Source organism: Sylvia atricapilla, chromosome 9 (assembly GCF_009819655.1).
Source record: "Sylvia atricapilla isolate bSylAtr1 chromosome 9, bSylAtr1.pri, whole genome shotgun sequence".
Lineage (NCBI taxonomy): Eukaryota > Metazoa > Chordata > Aves > Passeriformes > Sylviidae > Sylvia > Sylvia atricapilla.
Window position 1 is genome coordinate 14,920,084 of NC_089148.1, and position 19,843 is coordinate 14,939,926.

The following is a 19,843-nucleotide window of genomic DNA, read 5'->3' on the forward strand; positions in this document are numbered from 1 at the left end:
TGACACAGCAATCACTGCTGGGCAAGAGCTCCCTGCAGCAGCTGCTACAGTAGCAATTGTTAACTCTTGTAGTTCTTCATCACAAACACTTATGGAGGTTTGTACCAAGTGACAACAGCATAATTAGAAGTTACATAAATTCTATCATTGAATACTATGCAAACCATTTTTGCATATCAACTCCTGTGATTTAAATAGGGTTGGAGGCTTTGGAAAAGGCAAGTGACAAATACTTTCAATTCCAAATTTAGAGTAACAAACTAAGCATTAATATTTTAGTGACCCATTGTTCCGGTGATGTGTTAGTTGGGTTCTGCAAAGCTGTGCTAAAAGAGATGATGCAGCTCCTCCTCAGTTTAAACAAAGTGAAACTGGTCTCACTCTCCAACCCCAGCCCAGAGCTTACACTGAGGCTGCTTAGTGAAATAAGCCGACTAATACTTCTCAAACAAACCCCCATAGGAACAATCTGCACCTGGTTTAATTCCCCAGACTGGCCCATCAGGAGGGGGCATTGCCTTGCAGTGCCAGCACAAAGGAGGAGGTTGGGCTGGGACAAGGCTCAGCACCACTGCAGCCCAAGGGGTTTCTGCTATGGAAGTGCATCCCACGCTGAAAACACCCAAGCAGTCACACAGCTTTGTCCTCGGGGACACTCATTTCTAAGAGATGCTACGTATTTAGCTGTGCTTTCGTTAAAATATTTCTCAGGAACTTTTTTCCCCTTTGAAAGCAAACTGCTTTGGCATGAACAGCAACGATGACTTCCACGACATTAAAGTTTTCAGAATTTCTATTCAAAACTGAAAACCCAAAGCTGAGGACATTTCATGTAACTTGGAATGCAAATCTTGCTGACATCAAACAGCAACCTCTGATGGCACAGGATTGCCTGCTTGAATTATTGCAGCATTCTTGACTTGGTGTAGTTCAATATACTGGAAAGCACTTATGGACTGCAGATTTTGCCTTGTAGGAATGTTAATGAGAATCTGGACTTGTCTTTTTCAGCCTGGGTAAGCACTGGTGAACTTTTAGATGAATAAAAATCTTATAAAATCTGAAATTGTATTCAAAATCTAGAGGAATACATTCTTAGGATTTTTTAGCAAAAATACTTACTTTATCATCAGGAATAAAATATTAAAGGCAAAACAACTTAAGAATCACCACCACCACAATTAATACAGCAGATGAGGTCTTTTCCCATGGTTTATAAACACTTTGTAGCCTGACTTTGAGGAACTACACCTGAGGACAATGTTCCCAGCCAGCCTGATCTCTTGCTTTTTCCTCTTTGCTGATGGCGCATTCACATATCACTGACTTTTTCTGTGGGCAGCATTTAAACTTGAAGGTGTCTCTTTGGGGCAGATGACTTTATATAAAACAAAAGCATGCAGCTGTAGAGGTAATAGAATACTACCAACACTATCAATACTCTGCAAGGGTACATATTTTTATCCGTTTTCTTTAGGATGAGGAAGTGTCTGCAGGTGTTTCAAATGTCACCGGGCAGCTCTTCAGCAGGGTTTTTCCCATCCCAAACTGCTGGGTTCACTGTTTTGCTGCTTACTTGGTTAACACCCTCAAAACTTGGGAGCCAAACTTCATATCTAGACATGAAATAAATTAAACCATTCCTCCAAGTGAAATGAACTCAGGTCTCCAGCAAAGGGCCAGAGTGTGAGCTGCTGATGGAGCCACAGTGATGGAGCCAGCACCAGCAAGGCCCAGGGGCAGTGCAGGCAATGGAGCAGGGAAAGTTCTGGCAGCCACAGCCCATGTCCACAAAGGTGCAGATTCCACAGCTTGAACCCTTCCCCAGACAGGATGCACTGGTGGTTATAAACACAGTTAAATCCTGGAAAACCTCAGTCAGGACGTCTTGCCTCCTTGTACTGCCCGTGGACAGGCATGTTTCTCCACAAGAAGTTCCAGAGTATTTTTCTGTCTATGCTCACTGATTACATATGGAGATACTAATTCCTAACCTTGGCACTGTGAAGATCCTTTCAGATACTACTCAAGTATCACCATCACGTGAATCCCTATCTGGTTCTAATCAGGAATTTCTGATACACACTTTCTTTTGCCCAGTCTGCATTCTATTCTAAGGAGGCATTTCAGAGCACTGACAACTGACTGCTGCAAGAAGTCCTGCCAGGTAAATAGTGTGACAGCTGGGAATAACATCTGCACTGAAATCTGATAACATCTAGTTAAAGAAAAACAGTAACTCACTCTTTTAGAACTGACAAAGCTGAACTGGACTATCTTCACTGCAAAGAATGAAATTCCTTGCTGCAATTAGCAATCCTCACATGGTAACACGAGGCATCAAAGAACTCCACATACTGCTGGATCACTCCTTTGTCCACAAATGTACCACATTTTTTCATTTAAAATTCACTCCCTAGGTCCCAAATATCATCCTTCAAAGGAGCTCTGTAGTGTATGAAAAAGGATGTTATAATACATGGGACTTCCGCAGCTTCTACAGGAATAAAGCAAACAGTTGGATACATATCCAAGCACCTGGCTTCATTTAACCTTTACAGTTGACTTCTCTCTCCTTTATCCATCCCACCAACAGCACAGGTGCTTAGCTGCCCTCTTATCCTCTCAGCTTGCAAACTGACATAGATTTACTGATGTGGAGAGAAAAAGTTGAACTTTTCATTTGGAAATTAAGTAGTGGCCTTTCTGCTGTAAATCTTAGTGGGTGGCTTAGTCCAGATGGATTGAAACTGTTCTTTTGCTACTTTTTGAACAATCTGAGCCCAAGGAAAGGCTATAAACTGCATTTTAGTTCAGCTGAAATAACTACAAGTCACCCGACTATGACGAGGAGTAAGAGCTCTTTGTTAACAACTGATAGTGGGATGGACTAGGAGAAGGGCTGTAAAAATTTTGTCCTGTTCTGAACAGTCATCCCTGTGTCCAGCATACTGATGGAGAAGCAGGGAACTATGCACAGGAACCAAAGACTGAAAGGGATTTTCTTGGTATTTTTGTCCAGAGTTAGAAGACATTTATTTCTCTCTGTACATCCTATTCCTTCCTTTCACATGGAAGAGAATAGAGACCATGCTAAATAATACCTGCCTTAAATTCTTTTATTAATCTCTTTCTTTCTTCTACCTTTAGCTAAGAATTTGCTTCCACCACATCTTAAAGTAGATTAAAATTGAGAGAGATTGTATCAGATACACTTCTTTTAATACGAAATCAGTTATCTTACTAAGAAAAAAAATACAACTTAGACTATGTTAAAACAGTTTTATAAACTTACAGTGCAGTTTATTGCACTTTTATTATTTACTATCATAATATTTTGTTATTCATGACTCAAAACCTGATGGAAAACTCTCCATTTTTTTTTCAGGTCAGACTAATGGGTCTGTAGCTCCCTAGAGCACAACCTCCTTCCCTCCTACACACACTCTCTCACTCTCCATTAGTACAGGTATTATGTTTGCTAATCTCCAGTCACCCAGAACGCCTCCCTGACTTGACAGATTTATTACTAGGAGTTATGACTAGACCTGTGATTTCACATATCAGCACGTTTTTCAGGCATTCTGAGATGGCAATGATCCAGGTCCTCAGCAAAAGCAGGAAGTCCTACCTCTGACTGTGGTCCTTTGCACTCCCACCACTCTGCTTCTGCTGCCTTATTCAACATTGTCACCTGCAGTGACACAGAGCCAAAGTATTTCCAGCTTCTAGGTCACACTTACATGTGTTTAATCACTGCTGGATCCTCTCTCATAGAGCCTTCCTGCTCCCCAACATCCTAGGCTGCACCATTCTTAGTCCTGCCCATCCCAACTGTGAGGTGCAGTTCCTGGGGAATGCTACACATGTATGACCAATAAGACTCTCCTGAGCTACCATAGGGATATATCTGGGAGCAGATCCAACAGCGTGAGTTACTGCTTCACCACCTAAGGGCATCCAAAAGCAGCAGCTTTTAGAAAGGACTTATGAAGGGAAGGTTCAAGTGATATCATACGAGAGACCACATTCCCAAAAAGCTGTGGAAAACAGAAAGCTTGAGGAATGCCTTTGCCCTTTGATGTGATCATCGCTTATAACAAATAGTGATTTTTACCCTCCCTGTAAGGTAATGCTTCCATACAAAGGGATGCTGTCACTAGTACAGGTTAAAGTTTGTCTGCATAGCAAGTGAACTGATACAGAAACTGAATATGTGACAACTGTAATGTCAAAGACTCACCTGACAACAACATCATAGTCATCAATTTTTAACCCTAATGACTTATTTGCAAGTACTCCACCATTTCCCACAATAATACATCGCCGGCAGCTGAGACTGTGGAAGAAACAGAGAGAAGTGATTTTTGTAACAGAACTTCAAACACACAGAGAGCACATATTTAATTTGCATGCATCTGGGAAATACAGGAAACCTCTGTGAATACTAAGAATTAAGAGGGGAACAGAGATACACTTGATCCCCAGCTCACCTCATCATGCCCAGGCATTACATGTGATAAACTGCTTTCAACACCTCACACCACGTGTGGCCTAATGAGATGAGCTGTCAGGACAAGCAGCTCCTCTCTCTGCACACCCCTGGTATGATGGGCTGGAATCAAACCCATCTGTTTACTTGAACCATCTCATTATTCATTCAGCACTGAAATAACAATAAACCAAAGGCTTAGTGAGGAAGTCTTTTCTCCAAGCAATTTTATGAGTGCAGGCAGATTTTGCCAGGTTATCTGGGGTGTGCTCACCTTGCTGAGACCAAAATTGCTGCTGTTATCGTGAGACCTCATGAGACAGAAAAACACTAAATCGAGAGGAAAAATGACACCCCTCACCATGCCTATCCAGTAGGAAACATATATGCAGACACAATAGGTGAGGAAAGGGAAGGAAAATAACCTTAATTAACAAAGGAACAGGAAAGAGAAGGAAGAGAACAGTTTCTCGTGGAACTCTGAGTCACGAGAACTCTCTGCAGCAGATGTTAAAAAGCGATTTTGTTTTGAAGACAGAGAAAGGACTTCTTTCCAGCCATCTAATCCCAAATGCAGCTGGCTCTTCTGGCAACGTGCCTCCATCTCTGGTAGTTCACTGAAGGAATACGTGTCTGCAGAGCCTTTTTCGGAAAGGGTCCAAGGCAATCAGTTGTTTGGAGCAGATCCCTGAACTAGGCAGCCTTCCTAGTCCCAGGCACAGTCAACCGGTCACTTCTGCCCTCTCTGTGATAATCTAAAGAGCCAGCATGAGGAAAGCTCTGCTTATGTGGAGTCTTTTTGCAGAGCAGTGCTGGAGTGCACTCAAAAGACTCAGCTAAACCACTGAAGGTCACTCTGCCGACAGAGCCATCAGCTGGAGACATGTGAAGAATTAACAGCACCAAGAAATGCTCAAAGAACAGCCTCCACTGCCTAGATAAAGTTCCACTGCAGATCTGAGCCTTTCCAAAAGAAAAAACTTCCTCATGCAGATGGATGTATTAGCCCAGTGTCCCCAAAGGCTGAAGAAGCATGTGTGTTTGTGATAATCAAACCACAATAGAGAAAGAATTTTATGGATGATGGCATAGCAAAAAAAGCTAAAAAACAGTTCTGGCAACAAGGAGAAATCAGACACAAGATCTGGTTCAATCAGTATATTGTGGCAAAGAGGGAAGGGAGAGTCAGCCCCAGCTACACCAAAAAGAGTGACAAAGATGGTAACAGCTTTGTCAAAACCTTCAAAGAAAAGGTGCTGTAGTAGGGAGAAAGAGACATAGTTCAGTCCTGACCAAGTGATATTTCAGAAGGAAATACACTCTTTTGCTGATTATGACAGGAAAGTTTGACCTCCTAAACAACAGACTGCTGGGTGAAATACTGTACCTTCTCTACTCAGCTGTCTCTCAGCCATGACTCCTTTTGAATTTTCTGTTTTGAAGTAAAATGTCATTCTAAAATCCAAAGGCTGCAAGCACCAGGCTGTTCACTCTGTCCTCCTCCCACTTACTGTTAGGATGTTCTTACCAGTTCTGGATACAGATCTGCTTGTTTCAACCTCAAACCACTTAAATGCTTTCTTTGCTTTTCTGCTAAATTAAAGCACCATCTACTGTCAGTAGTCCCTTCCACATCTGCATGAGATCCACTTACTGACAAAGCACCATGTATAAACATTTGCCTCTCACAGGACAGACTGGTGTGCATGAGCTGCTGCACATGAAAAAAAAGAACCAGTTCCACCAGCCAAAGCTGTTCCAGCAGCTTCATGGCCCTGTTCCCACACAGGATTCATAGACTGATCAAACCTCACTCCTAATCTTCAGACCGTACAAACTAGAGTGAGCTCATCACATCTTGCACAGTATGGCAGTTCTTCTAGGTCTTGATTCACAACTGCAGTACCTCCCTGAACAATTCTCAACTTCTCCCCAGAACTCCAAAGTATGGATTCTGGAAGACCAGCATGCAGAGAGAATGCTGCTCGAGGCAGAGTGCTTTTTACACAGAGATTTTACTTAAAAATCATTAAAAAACTGTTCTTGTAGTTGCTGGTTTGCAGAATATAATCCTCATCTTGTTAACATGACCTGCATTGTTACCTCTGTGATGTCTGATTTTTGATTTGGCTCCAGTGAAGATGCAACAAAATAGTCAAGACTGACTCGGCCCTCCTGCTCATTACTTTCCCAGTCTGGGTCTGGCAAATTTTCCTAGAGGAATTTCACATATACTCCAGACTGGTTTTAGCCCCTGTGAACACCTGCCAGCAGGATTACACTAGAAGTGTCACTAAAGGATTAATTCTCAACCCTGACAATAACTTTTTAAAGCTGTGTAACATATCCTATTCCTAAAAAGGATACTCTAAATGGTGTAATACAGAATCAGAACATAATGGATTGAGGCAAATAACTAATGTATGCCTCTAAAAGTTTACCTTTATCATTCAAGATTCTAGTTCATCTAAAAATATATCCTCTACGTGGCAAGATTTAGTTTCCACAAACTGAAAGTAACATAACATCAGTTATGCTGCCATCCTGGTGCAGTCCTCTGCGGGATTTTTCCTGCAAAACCAAACTAATAACCTTACGGTTACCTCTGTTATCTCCCATATTTCTGCAGGAATGGCACAACATTTGTTGTTCTATCAAACATTCCAAGTAGGGCTAAAAAGCAAACAGTAATAACAAAAAGAATTCTTTATTTAGCTCTTTAAATACTCTTCAGTGCTTACTGACTTTAAAAGACATAATTGTCATTTAATATCCTTGTAGTTGCTAATAAAAAACCAAAGTATTTCACTGTTGCTGTAAAATGAGACATATTTCTATCTTTACTCCCAAAAATGAAACAAATACTTAACTGAATGGTTCTGCCTTTACTCACTGTAATTGATAGGTTAATCACTTTTGCCCAGCTTCATGTCTGAACCACTCTTCTACCCTTGTGGTTCTGACATATTTAAATGCATTCTCCTTTTTCCCTAAGTCTGCAGATAAGATTTTTCATTAGTAACTTTCTGACCCTAAGGTCTCATCTTTGATCTTCTAACAGCTTAAATTTCTTTCAAATATACTCTGTCTACTGATTGTGCCTGAGCATGGGAAACCTGCACAGTCATTGCTAGCTCCAGGCAAGTTTCTGGGTGAAGAAATACACAGTGCAAGCAGCATCAGTTACAGCTCAATTGTTTCTCCACAAAGAGGTGTGCAAACACCTTTGTGCTTGTTTACACAGTATGTCAAAACCCTATTTCTTTTCCAGAAGAGCTCAAGGACTGAACACAACAGACACAGCCCATGTTTCAGTTTGCTACCAGGGTGGTATGAAGGACGGTCATGGACTTTCCACAACAGATACTCCCTAAAGCCCTAAGCTGGGAGCTGCAGCCAGATGTACAGACTCTTGACACAGATACTCCAAGGTTCAGTTCATCTACATGAAAAGCAGGATTCATGCAGATTTTCTTGAACAATATAGAACTGTAAACACATATATGCGTTGTAGCAATTCCTATTTCCTCTTCTCTCTTATCAAAGTGCTTTAGGGATTTGTCAGGGGAGAAAAACCACAAAGCCTTTCTTTATGAAACTTTGGATCTGAAGGCTTTGAGGAAAGATATAACAGAATAATTAAAAAATACATCTTAAGGGTTGCTGGTGCTTAAGGAGGCTTATCATATTCTGTTTTGATCTGGCTGCTGTTACTTAAATGGGTGCTACCAACCTGAACCAGAAGGACACACACACCTCTCTTGTTCTATCAAATCCCTTCCACACTTATTCAGGTAATGTATTGCATTAGTAAAGACTGTGATATTATAAGCTCAAACCCTCAGTTTTCTTTCATTACCAGCTGGAGGCAATACAAAAAAAGTCAGTCAGGATTTTATATTTATGTCTTTTCACAGGAAATTTACATGACATCACCAAAGAGATGTAACTCAAAAATCCACTGAAGTCCAGCCAGCAGATGGGCTGGGGAATTATAAACCAAGCCCTGATCCATTTGCAGAACAAGGGACAGGCCACTGGAAGAGGCACTAAATCAAGCAATGAAAATAAGCAATATAAGTGGGCCTGGAAGAGCCAACGGAGGCCATGGAGGGCAAGACGTTTTAAAGATGTGCTCACTGACATCTGTGTTAGGGAAAAAGACATGCCAGCTCAGAAGGAAGAGGTCAATGGTTCTAGAGAAAGTCCTCTGGATCTTCAAACCTTTCCAGACAAGTTCAAGGGTGAGTTGTAACTACCCTCCCAAACACCACTGCAGCTTCACCTACCCCTTGCCCTGGAGCAGGAGCAGGTTACTATTCAACACAACGGTGCCATAATAAGGAGTTATGAAGAAAGCAGGGCACCATATAGACTGTGTTACAGGTGTGAACTACAGCCTTTGTTCACATGCCCTCCAGCTGCTGCTAGTTATAACACAATGGAGGGATTAGTTGAAGTGAGTTGGCAAAGCTGCCGTGGGATGATGAAAAGTGCACGCACAGCCGGAAGGATCACGTTTGCCTCATTTCAGCACCATGTCAGTACATTGTGTCAGGAAAGGTACATCAGGATGTCCTTTAGCACATAGGAATAATCAAACAAACAAGTTAATTTCCAGGGCTTATGACAGGCAAGTGAATGCAACATCTCAAGAACCAGCTTTATGAAGGAGGGCAGAAATGGAGAAGTTTGGGTAGGAACAGGACCAAAGGCTTGGTGTAAAGATCCTCCACCACACAGCTCTAATCCTCTCTTTGCTTCCTGTGCTCTCACGCACTGCTCTGACCTCACCTTTCCTGCCTCTCCCACTCTTCTCCTGGGAAAGCTGCCTTCAGTGTATAGTTACATGAACACTTATTCCGATGGGCTGGGCAGTGCTCACTCTCCCCACCCATCCCAGCCTCTGCCTCTCCTGCTGCCATTTCAGCTCTGTGCCCACACAACTCTTCAGTGGGAGGGGAGCTCTGGAAATGAAGTCACTGGAACGACCCGGGTTGAGAGAAAAACTTGTAAACTGGAATCACCTCACTGATCAACTTTAAAGTCCCTTTTCAAACAATAGCAGCAGCACAGGGAGGGCAGCAGCAGTATCAAATATGGCTTCTTACACCGGTTTTGCCAACAGAGAAAACGCTGGTGGAACTCCATTCTGAAAAGAAGGTGAACCTGGAGCATTTTTCCTGCTTCTAGAATCAGCCCACTAGACTTCTGAGAGCCTATGTAGGCGAATCCGTGGACGGCTGGGACAAAGAATTCTGCCAACCTGTATATTCTAGAACGTGGTTTTATTGCAAGGGTCGTGGGTAAAAAGGCCTTGCCTTCAGCCACCAGCCTCGGCTGAAGGGAAGTCCCAAAGAGAGAGGGAGAAAGAACAGGAGGATATGGGCTAAGTGAGGAGGGAGCGAGAGAGCAAGGTGGCAGGGGGAAGAGAGCAGGGGAGAGCAAGAGCAGGGGGAAGAGGAAGGGTAAGAGTGAGATAAGAGTAGCGGGAAGGAGAGCAGGAAGAGGTAAGAGAGCGAGGTCCTTGTTACAATACATTATATCTTCTTTTGTGATGAATATTCTAATTCTCAGTGACCAACCAATATAAGACACAAAATTTTATAGAATCTACATACAGTCTATAAGAACTACTATATTACCATACTGTGATATATTTTAAACTCTAAAAACTACTTTTTAAACTTCTGTTTTGCTACATTGACCTTTGGATCCCTTAGCCAGCAGAAAGGGTATTGCTGAATCAGAAGGGATTCTCCTTTAGCTAGCTAGACCATTGTTTTCAGGTTATATAGTAACTAAGACTTAGTATCCTACAACTCAAAGTAAGCTTTCATTTCTATTTCGATTATAGGTTTCATATTTTCAGAATCTTTTGCTAAGCAATCATATTTATAAGGTTTCCCTGATTCATCTTCCCCAACAAGCCTAGAAGTGGAAGGGTTCACATGATCTCCCAAGCTGGGCCCTTTGTATCTCACAGATTTAAGTTGTGTCTCTTGTCTAATTCTTCCACAATAAGACATTTTCTCAGTCCTTTATCATAGAACGAAGAATGGTTAGGGTTGAAGGGACCTTGCATGGTCCCAGAAGTGAAGGTTTCTCCAGTTGCTTCAAGGTGCTGAGCAAAGGGGAGAGGTCTGGACTTTCTCCTTGACCAGTGAGCAGGAAGGAAGTAGCTAAACTCAAGGCTCTGCCCCCAGCACACTGGTGCTGCCATGGAGGGGAATTGTTAGGATCTGCTTGGAGCCCGATACAAGACGAGAAAGGAGCTAACCTTCCTCCACCAGTCTTCCCCAACAACTTATTAGGAATCCAAAATGGCAGATACCCATTGCTGCCAGCACTGGAATTCAGTGATGACCACAGCTGAAGAACATTTCAGGAATGATGTCCAAGTCTTCATTTGTGCCCTATTCACCAAGCTGGTTTACCAGAGCAGCACTATGGCAGCCTTAACACCTCCTACAGTTCCCAAGCTCCTTCTCCTAATGACTCCTCTGTTGCAACTCCATCCACCTCCTCCTTTAGGCTCTCACTTTGCAGCTTGTTGTTCATCCCAAGCCTTCCTGAGTCCCTTTCTCTCATACATACTTTTATTTTTATCCTTAAGACTTACACACTTGGAAGGGCTTTGGGAGGTATTTGATTGTGATGCATAGTTACTACACAACCAACATCCACTGATATGGATTTATCACAATTCCCAAGCAAACAGTACTTCCCCAAGATATCTGACTGTTTACACACCATCAAACCTTGTTACTGCAGTACCACAGAAATAAATGTCTAGCCTGTTCCTGCGGTCTCATTTGCACTTGGTACCTCAAGGATTTTGCATACATTTGATCTTTAGTCTTAGATCTTTCCTATCTCTGCACCAAACCCATCATAAAGAACACAAACCAAACTGAGCAGCTCATGCTACAGTGGTTATGTTTCAGAATCTCCTGCGAAATTACTTTTAGAAAACCTGAAACATTCTATTCCTCACAAAACAGGTGAGCAGCAAGGGTCACAATTACATTAACCTTCACTGCAAGAATCTTCCACCTGCCCTCTGTCATTAACGCTAATTTCATATGAGCAATCTTCTGAAAGAGTCTATATGTGGATTTTTCAACAGATTAAAATCTTAACTCTCCAACCAGAACTGAGATAAACCCCAGATGGATGATACTCAGTTGTGTGCAAAATCTCTAAAAAGGTCATTTGTAAAATGGTTTTCTACCTTCTAGACATAATTTCTCAAATTAATCCCAAGTCTGAAGGCTAACTCTATCTGGCACTGCTGTGAGGCAAGGCAAACTTCAAAGAAACCTAAATTAACACACAGACTGTGCAAGTCTAAGAAAAAGCTTTCACACAGATAGGAGCTCCTAACTACAGCAGGCAAGCTCTACAATCAGAATGAGAAATGCGAAGGCTGGAAAAGCTTATGAACTTTGTCATGAAAAGTGGGCAGAAGAGAAGCTGGGCCAGGAAATAAAACCCATGTGTTTAGAAAGCACGAACTGTGTTGTCAGCCTTGGTCAAGTACCACTGGAAAGGAGTATTATCAGGACTCTGAAAAGAGCTCATGACCTGGAGTAAAAACCTCTGACAGCTCCTGAAAAAAACTGCCTCTAATCCAGGAGGTGACACAAAACCAAACCTGCAGGACAAATGGAAGGAATGACAGAAAAGCAAGGACAGGAAGGACTAAAAGACTATCACTGGGAAGCTGGTTGTAAACATGCCAATGAGTTTCAGAAACAACCTCTACAACAGAACTGAAGAATCAAAGGAGCTTCTTCTAAAGGCATCAATTCAAATACCACAGGATCCAGAAGACTGCTATCCTGTCCATCCTAGCACAGGCTTGGCCAACACAACCAAACATTCCTACTTTGAGAGTGAGGTATTAGTGGAAAACATTGTTGAAATAAGCCTTCTTTCCTTCTAAAGTTTCTTGTGATCTTGTTGCTTTGTCAGAAAGGCTGAAAAAGAGCAGTGTTTATTGAAAACCTGCTATTTACTTATTTGAAAATGGGTAAGAGGATGTCTTGTAACAACATATGAAACAAAAGATTAGGAAATAGTCAAACGCTAAATGCTTTTTTTTACTTATGTTTTACTTAACAGAGGTCTCCAGAGTCTACAGATTACTATAAAGAGGACTCAGTTTTCAGCTTCTGATTTACTCATCCACATCCAAATGTATTGGCAAATTCTGGCAAAAAAATGTCTAACAAAATTTATTTAGGACATATGTAAAGGAATCACTTCTACTCCTGTTCTGAAGGACTCACCTGTCAAGAGCTGGAGTTAGACGATAATCTTTGGTTGCTGACAGGATGGCTTTGATCAGATTATCTGGGGAAAAAGGAAGAAGACATTAGGAACAAGTTCTAACTTCTAATGGAAATGAGAATCATTGTGGTGCAAAACATCTGACGCAGTTACATGAAGGAACTGAAAGGTTCTCATTAGGAATGAACACTAAGTTGCATATTCCTATTTTCTCTGGACAATGACCTTTACACACACAGCCTGCAAAGACGTGCTATGTGCCAAATTCTGATGCAGTGTGTAATTGCCTTGCATGGAGAGTGTCACAGGGAACAAGCACCCAACATTTTATAGCAGTGATTTCATATCCACTGCCCTGAGACGGCAGTTTCACAAACACTTCGGACATGAAAAGGCCAGCATCACTGCCACTGCTTGCCTTCAGAAAACCTTTTATGTGGCTGAGTGGTGAACTGCATGCAGGAACAGAAACAGGTTAAAACCAATGCTTTTTATTCTGTGAGTTACTTTCAGTTTAGGTCTGTCTTTCTTCAATTAAAGCATCACAATTGCGTAAAGAAATGCCCATGGAACCGCAGCCTACCCTGATGCTCTGTGAATGCTGCAGCAACCAGACGATGTAAGTTATGCAAGCATAGGCACACACACAAATTAAATGCATTAAGTTGCAGAAGCACAATGACTACATATAAATAATTCTATCGACTATGGAAACTTTGGAGTCTGCTTCCCTCTAGATTTTGTCATTTGTCCCTAATTTTTCCACCTCTCTCCCCTAGAGAGGTTCAGACTCCTTTACCATGGTCCCACCAGGGCCAAGAAGCAGCAAGGCTTTCTCTAGTCTGTATTTACAAATGTACCAGTGTAAATGTACTTCAGAATGTCAGTACTGAGTTAGTCCATCCGTCTCCAAATCCTGACTCTAACTGTGGCCTTAAGCAGATGCCTAAGAGGAGAACAAAACCAAAGTGAACAGATATATTTCCCTGAAATTCTCTTCAGCTATTTAACTGTTTTCAGATCAGGGATTTCATATGTCAGATACAGCTTCTTTGTATCTGGTAACATGAAATGATTTCTATTTCATAAGCTCAGAATCCTCCTTGATCCATATGGACATTCAATCACTTCCCTTTGCCAATTTTGAATATGGCTTCTCTGAGCTTCATTTATACTGAAAAAGAATGTGAACAATTAGTCCCCTTCCATCTTTGCTTGGGAGATTGCAAATAACTCTAACACCCTGATATATAGCCTGATATATGTCAACTAGTTCAAAAGTTCTTAGGAAACACCAGTCAAATTGAACAAACAAGTCTCATTTCTTTAGGAAAGACTAAAAATGATACAGAAACATTAAGAAAACCAACAACTGATTTTTTTATACTGAGCTTGAACAGCTTTCTTGACAGACACTAATTACTGCAATCAGCACAGTTAGGGGAGACCCTTCCAAATAACTCTTTCAAATAAAGAGTTTTGTTCTTCACTGTATCCCTCCTCAGCAACAACAGGACAAACGTCTGGGATAAACACAGGAACTCAAGGCAGCCCATGTGCTTAAGAGCTTTGAACCTGACAACAAGCTGGCCAGACACATGAAGGTGATAAACAAAAAACTCTGACAATTTCTTTGAGATTTGGGGAAGTTTTTGACGTGGCAGCACCTGCCAACCATTACAAGCTGGGGAGTGTGATAACTTTAAGAACACCAGAGTTCTTAAAGCGGAGTAAGGGATGAGGCAATTTATAAGGGTAAAAGCAACTTTGATAACAAAATAGTGGTGTTGTTTAATTTTCTTTCATCCAAAGAATTTCTTCTGATGCACAGGCAGCAGGCTTCCCCTCCAACAGGAATGCTATTCCCCTAAATCTGCTGTAACAGCAGTAGGTTGCTGTGACCTCTAATGGCACCATGCCACAGTCCTCTCCTTGGCCTGTTTCACACCTTGGCTTTTGCTGGACAGCAGCATACTTTACTGACACTGTTTTCCCACATTCTCAGAGAAGAAATCAAAGGATTGCATGTCAAGGGCTGCAACCTCCCATCTACCAAGCTTTTGTTATGCCAGGTTTGCTCTACCACCCACAAGTTACACCCTGCACTACCTGGAGACCATCCGATGGACTATTTTAGAAAGAACATTAAAAGAATACAGTTGAGTGATGCATTCAAATTATTCTGGTTAACTCATCCTGCCAGATAATTAGCAATGCCTTCTTAGTGAATGCTCAGGAGTGAAATAAAACTACTTTAGGAGTGGATATGGCAGCATTTGGAATGGAGGTGCTTCCCAAACAAAAACCAAAACAAACAACAGTATCGAGCATTCAGAACAGATTATGAACGGACAAATAGGAGACAGCTCTTCAGCAGGCCCCACAGTCCAACAATACATGGCATCCAAAAAGTTTGAAGTTGCACAAATCTCAGTGTTACTACTCAAAACTGCTGAATGAAGTTCAATAGCAGACCAAGTACTTTACTACCAAGTGCTCACCATGGCAGGAATTAAGGTGGCACCAAGTTCATCTGGTCTAGCCCTCTTTTTCAAAGCTAGGAGCAGGAGCTACAAGCCAGGAAAAGCTAATGGCTGAGGCAGGGGACAGGCACTAGATCTTGCTGGTTGAGCTGCAATTCTACTACACTGTTGCTAAGGTGGCCACTTGCACCGTGATGCTGGCACTAGGATGGAAAGACAAGACCTCCTCCAGAAGGAGTTTCTGTATTTTCTGCATTATCCTGGGGAAAGGTTTGAAGGATCACCAGATGCTGCTGTGGCTGATCTGCAACTTTGCACAAGACCACAAAGCAGTAAGGAATGATAAGGAACCTCTGGCAGGATCTTCTAATACAGCTGGGGCAAGCAAAGACTACTATCACAGATATGAGTGACCTCCAGGAAACAAAGCAGGGCTCACCTCCAGGCTGTGACTACAGAAAATTGAGCACTAGGAAAGCAGGTGCATTATGTAAAGTCAATTGATGAGACACACTCTCTCCAGGGTAAGAAACTTAAAGGGCGATGAGTATAGTCTGCCTCATACCTCTATGTACTGAGGGATAATAATGGGTGTGAGTACACGTAACAAATACTACAAAGAAAAATTCCTTCCTGGTTCAAGTAACAGGATTTGTGCACAGCTGCTGCCTGGAATTCAAGGATGGAAAGAAATTTTGCAAGGACAAAAAGAAAGGCCAAGTTGTCTAGATGACCACATCAGCAGGGCAAGCAATCTACTGCAGTTTCCTGCAGCCACAGCCTGTTTATTATATTTTTTTTCTTGTCATGGAGAATTTAGATCACTGGGGAGAGTGGGAGATTATTTAACCCATTCATCTATCAACCACTATGCATGCACTCTTACTATAAAAACAAAGCAAGAAGCCTCTGCACATTTTTCTCCCATCTAGAGGAGGAGTTGACTACATTTATCTAAGAATCCTGAATTATCTTGACATATTCTATCAACTTTGCCTTATAACATCAGAAGATTCAAAAACCAGCTCAGTACTGCTTGATTTCTCTGAACCCAAGTACATCTTGACTTCAGGTTGACCCTGAAATTTTCAGACATTTGGAAAAACTAAATAGTTAGAAATTAGGCAGACAGTGACCACACAGTGAGAACCACCCTAAATCTCAATTCTAGCCTTTTTCTCTGTTATTTATGTGAAGGAATGGAGGAGACCTTCACTGTAAATGTCAACAACACTTAAAATTGTTGTTTCTAATTCAGGAACTTCTTGCTTGTATCACCAAAAAGAGATGGGAGGCCTTCCCAGTCTACAGGGCTTACTGCAGCCATCTTGCAGGGTCTACCTTCTGCCTGCCTTGAAAGTAGGCAAATTGGGATGTTTGTGCACTCTCAAGTGGCCAAGGAAAGATGCCGTAATTTTTCAAGTTGTCTATACCAGTCACCTTCCTCAAAACCCAGCAAGCCTACATGCCCCTATTGCCAGCAGTGTGTGAAAACCCTGCCTCAGGGTCAGGGAACAATGTGCTGCTGCAGTGCTGTGTGTTTGCCCTGACAGCTGTGCCCAGTGCCCATCTCCACAGGTGGTGAGCCAGCAACCACCTCTCCAGCCAGCATTCCTGCAGGGTCCTGGGCATCAGCTCCAGCTTCTGGGAATAGACTGACTCGAGTGAGCTTGACTGACATTCTGTAAAGTCTGCCAGGAGACTCTGCACATGGGTTCCTGTCCCACAATAACAGAATGCCACGTGTGTGTCAGCTTTGTGGGGAGAGTAAACTAAACACTACCAATGCTATGGATTAAACAAATCACAGTATTTATAAACAAGTTCTTAGCACAAGCCAGTGCATACACTTTTTTCAATACACTACCCAAAAGTTCAGCACTGTATAAAATTCCTCCTTCAGCATTTTTTTTTATCTTATGGTCTTGCTTCATATGGGAACTGAGGAATGACCTTTAACAGAAAAGTTTTTACATCTTTTGAGGAATGATCTTTACAGCAGGTCAAGGAAGGTGATTCTCCTACTCTGTTTAACCCTAGTGAGGCTGCATCTGGAGTGCTGTGTCCAGTTCTGGACTCCTCAGGACAGAAAATGTGGAGTTCCTGGACTGAGACCAGTGGAGGGCAACAAAGATGATGAAGGGACAGGAGCATCTCCCTTATGAGGAAATGCTGAGGGAGCTGGGCCTGTTCAGCCTCGGGAAGAGACAACTGAGAGGGAACTCATCAATGTCTATCAGTCTCTGAAGGGAGGTGTCAGGGGGATGGACTGGGCTCTGCTCAGTGGTGCCAAGCAATGGTACAAGAGGAAACAGGCAAAAACTGATTTCCCAGGAAGTTTCACCTGAAAATGGGAAAAACTTCCTTCATGTGTAGGTGACCGAGCACTGGGACAGGCCGTCCAGAGAGGGTGTGGGAGCTCCCTCATTGGGGATAGCCCAGAACCATCTGGACACAATCCTGTGCAGTGTGATCTGAGATGACCCTGCTGGAGCAGGGAGGTTGGATCAGATGACCCTCTGTGGTCCCTTCCAACCGGAGTCATTCTGTGATTTGTCACCTGGTGCCCAGCCGAGGCCATGGACCCAAGTCTCACCACATTTTCTGCTCTCTCTTCCAGAAACACCACGTCCGGCTGTAGACAGTCAACATTAATCGTACCTTTGTGAAGCTGGGAATCCAGTGGTTACAACAAGTGTCACAATGTGTCTGAAATTCCCTGCACCACTTCCTTTTATTATTGATCAGCTAACTTTAGGAGGTCAAGGCAAGAAAAAGCAGCTATGAAGAATTCCAGCATTTAGCAGCGCATTGCAAATATGTGAACTGGCTCTCAAAAACAGCTAACTATAAACTGAGGAATCTGTCCCCAGATCAAAACTCATGTGTAAATAAAGAGAGTGGTTTCTTGAGGTCACTAGCTGTACCAAATTTAGGTGGTTTACTGGAAATACACTTTACTAACAACAAGACTTAAAACTGCCACTCCTCACAAGATCTCCATTGATGCTTTTTAATGGCATTAAGACAAGAGGCATATACCGTTGCCTAGACACAAAACAAAAGAAAAAAAAAAGACTCAATGTGCATGGTATCCCCCCTAGCAATTTTAGAAGAACCTGGCATGCATTAAATGTAAGCTCCATTAAAGCCCTTAAGGCCTTTTTTTATAACAAGATATAAATAAAATACATAACATTTGGACTCTTCATTTACATCGTTGTTTTGGAGCCTTCGGGGATTTTTTTTCCTAAGCTTTTCTTCACAACCAAGAGTTTGTTTTTTCAGAATACAAGCTTAGTTCCCAACATAATCCCAGCGCTTGGAAAGTTGGAACATTAATTTAAAAAACAATTATGCAAAAAAAATGGGCAACATTTTGCAATAACCATGCATTAACGATTTTGATCTAAACTTGAGTTCAATGCACAGGAAGCAATAAAGTCTGTAGAAAGAGGCAAATTCACACCAAATAATAGCAGTCCTTGAAAGATTCACAGCATGCTAGTTAAAGATGAGCAGGAAAATAAACATAGTTGTTACAGAGGGCTCTGCATTTTTGATGACCCTTCACAGGTAGCCAGGCAATATCTGCAGGGCCAAAAAACTCAGTGACTGCTACAGTGATTTATAATTCTTCTGATCCTTGTAGAGGCATTAATAAGTGGCACTTCAAAACACAACAGCCAGAGAAGATCTGTTCTTCTCTTCAGGAGAGAAATAATACCATATCCATGTTTCCATTGCAATTCAAGACTTCTGTGAAGAACTGCAATATGGAGTCATCCAATTAACTGCAAACTTGAAGTTTGTATCTCCCTTCTCAGTGAGTTAGGAGCAGGACTATTCTTTAGACACACTCTACAGCAAAGCCTCAGTTTTGATTGAATTAAGGGACTATTCTGTTGTACTTTCACCATGAGAACTCAAGAATGAGAAGGCATTTAACTTCAAAATTCACAATGTAAGTTCCCTTCAGGAGTTTTATTCAGTAATGAAAAGTCAACCCTATACCTCTTCTCTGAAACGTTCAACTTTTTGTTCCCTTCAAACCACTCATTTCATTTCTTTAGGCTATAAAATCAGCTAAATTCCCTGGGGAAACATCAACATTTTTATATCTATATTCCCACATGATAATGGCAACTATTACCAATTTTGGTCAAATGCAAAATTCTAGTGGAATCTAGTCCAGAAACGTGCCTCCAACTCAAGGAAGAAACAACAATCTTGTTAATACCTACTCTGAACAGAAGTAATGGCTATACATGCTTGTGCTTGTGCTTCTGCTTTTCTGTTAGAGGAACAAGACATGAAGAATGAAAGAATGTTTATAGTAGAAAAATCATCTGTATAGCAGAGTATCACTAACAAAATGAGGATAAAGTTGGAGAATTAAAGCATAAAATTCCTCATTCAGACCAAGTCAAACATGGGCAAGGTGTCCGCATGTCTCTACAAACTGCAAGAAGATTAAGTTCAAAAATACCTACTTTTCTAATATTTTTTTTTCCCTTGAATCAGCTGTAAATTTTAATTGTCATGTCCAACTGAATATGCTTTCTCAGAGATT

The 19,843-nt window shown here is 41.8% G+C and overlaps 1 protein-coding gene across 9 annotated transcripts in view; it reads right to left on the reverse strand.

Annotated features, from left to right (window-relative positions):
* Positions 1-19,843, reverse strand: part of ST3GAL3 (ST3 beta-galactoside alpha-2,3-sialyltransferase 3) — a 187,025-nt gene that overhangs the window by 45,367 nt on the left and 121,815 nt on the right. For all 9 annotated transcript variants that reach the window (XM_066325032.1, XM_066325035.1, XM_066325030.1 and 6 more), the window contains 2 exons: positions 12,787-12,850; positions 4,244-4,339 (listed from right to left, as the gene is read on the reverse strand). In XM_066325032.1, coding sequence (XP_066181129.1) covers positions 4,244-4,339; positions 12,787-12,850 — 160 coding nt within the window. The remainder of the gene's footprint in view (positions 1-4,243; positions 4,340-12,786; positions 12,851-19,843) is intronic.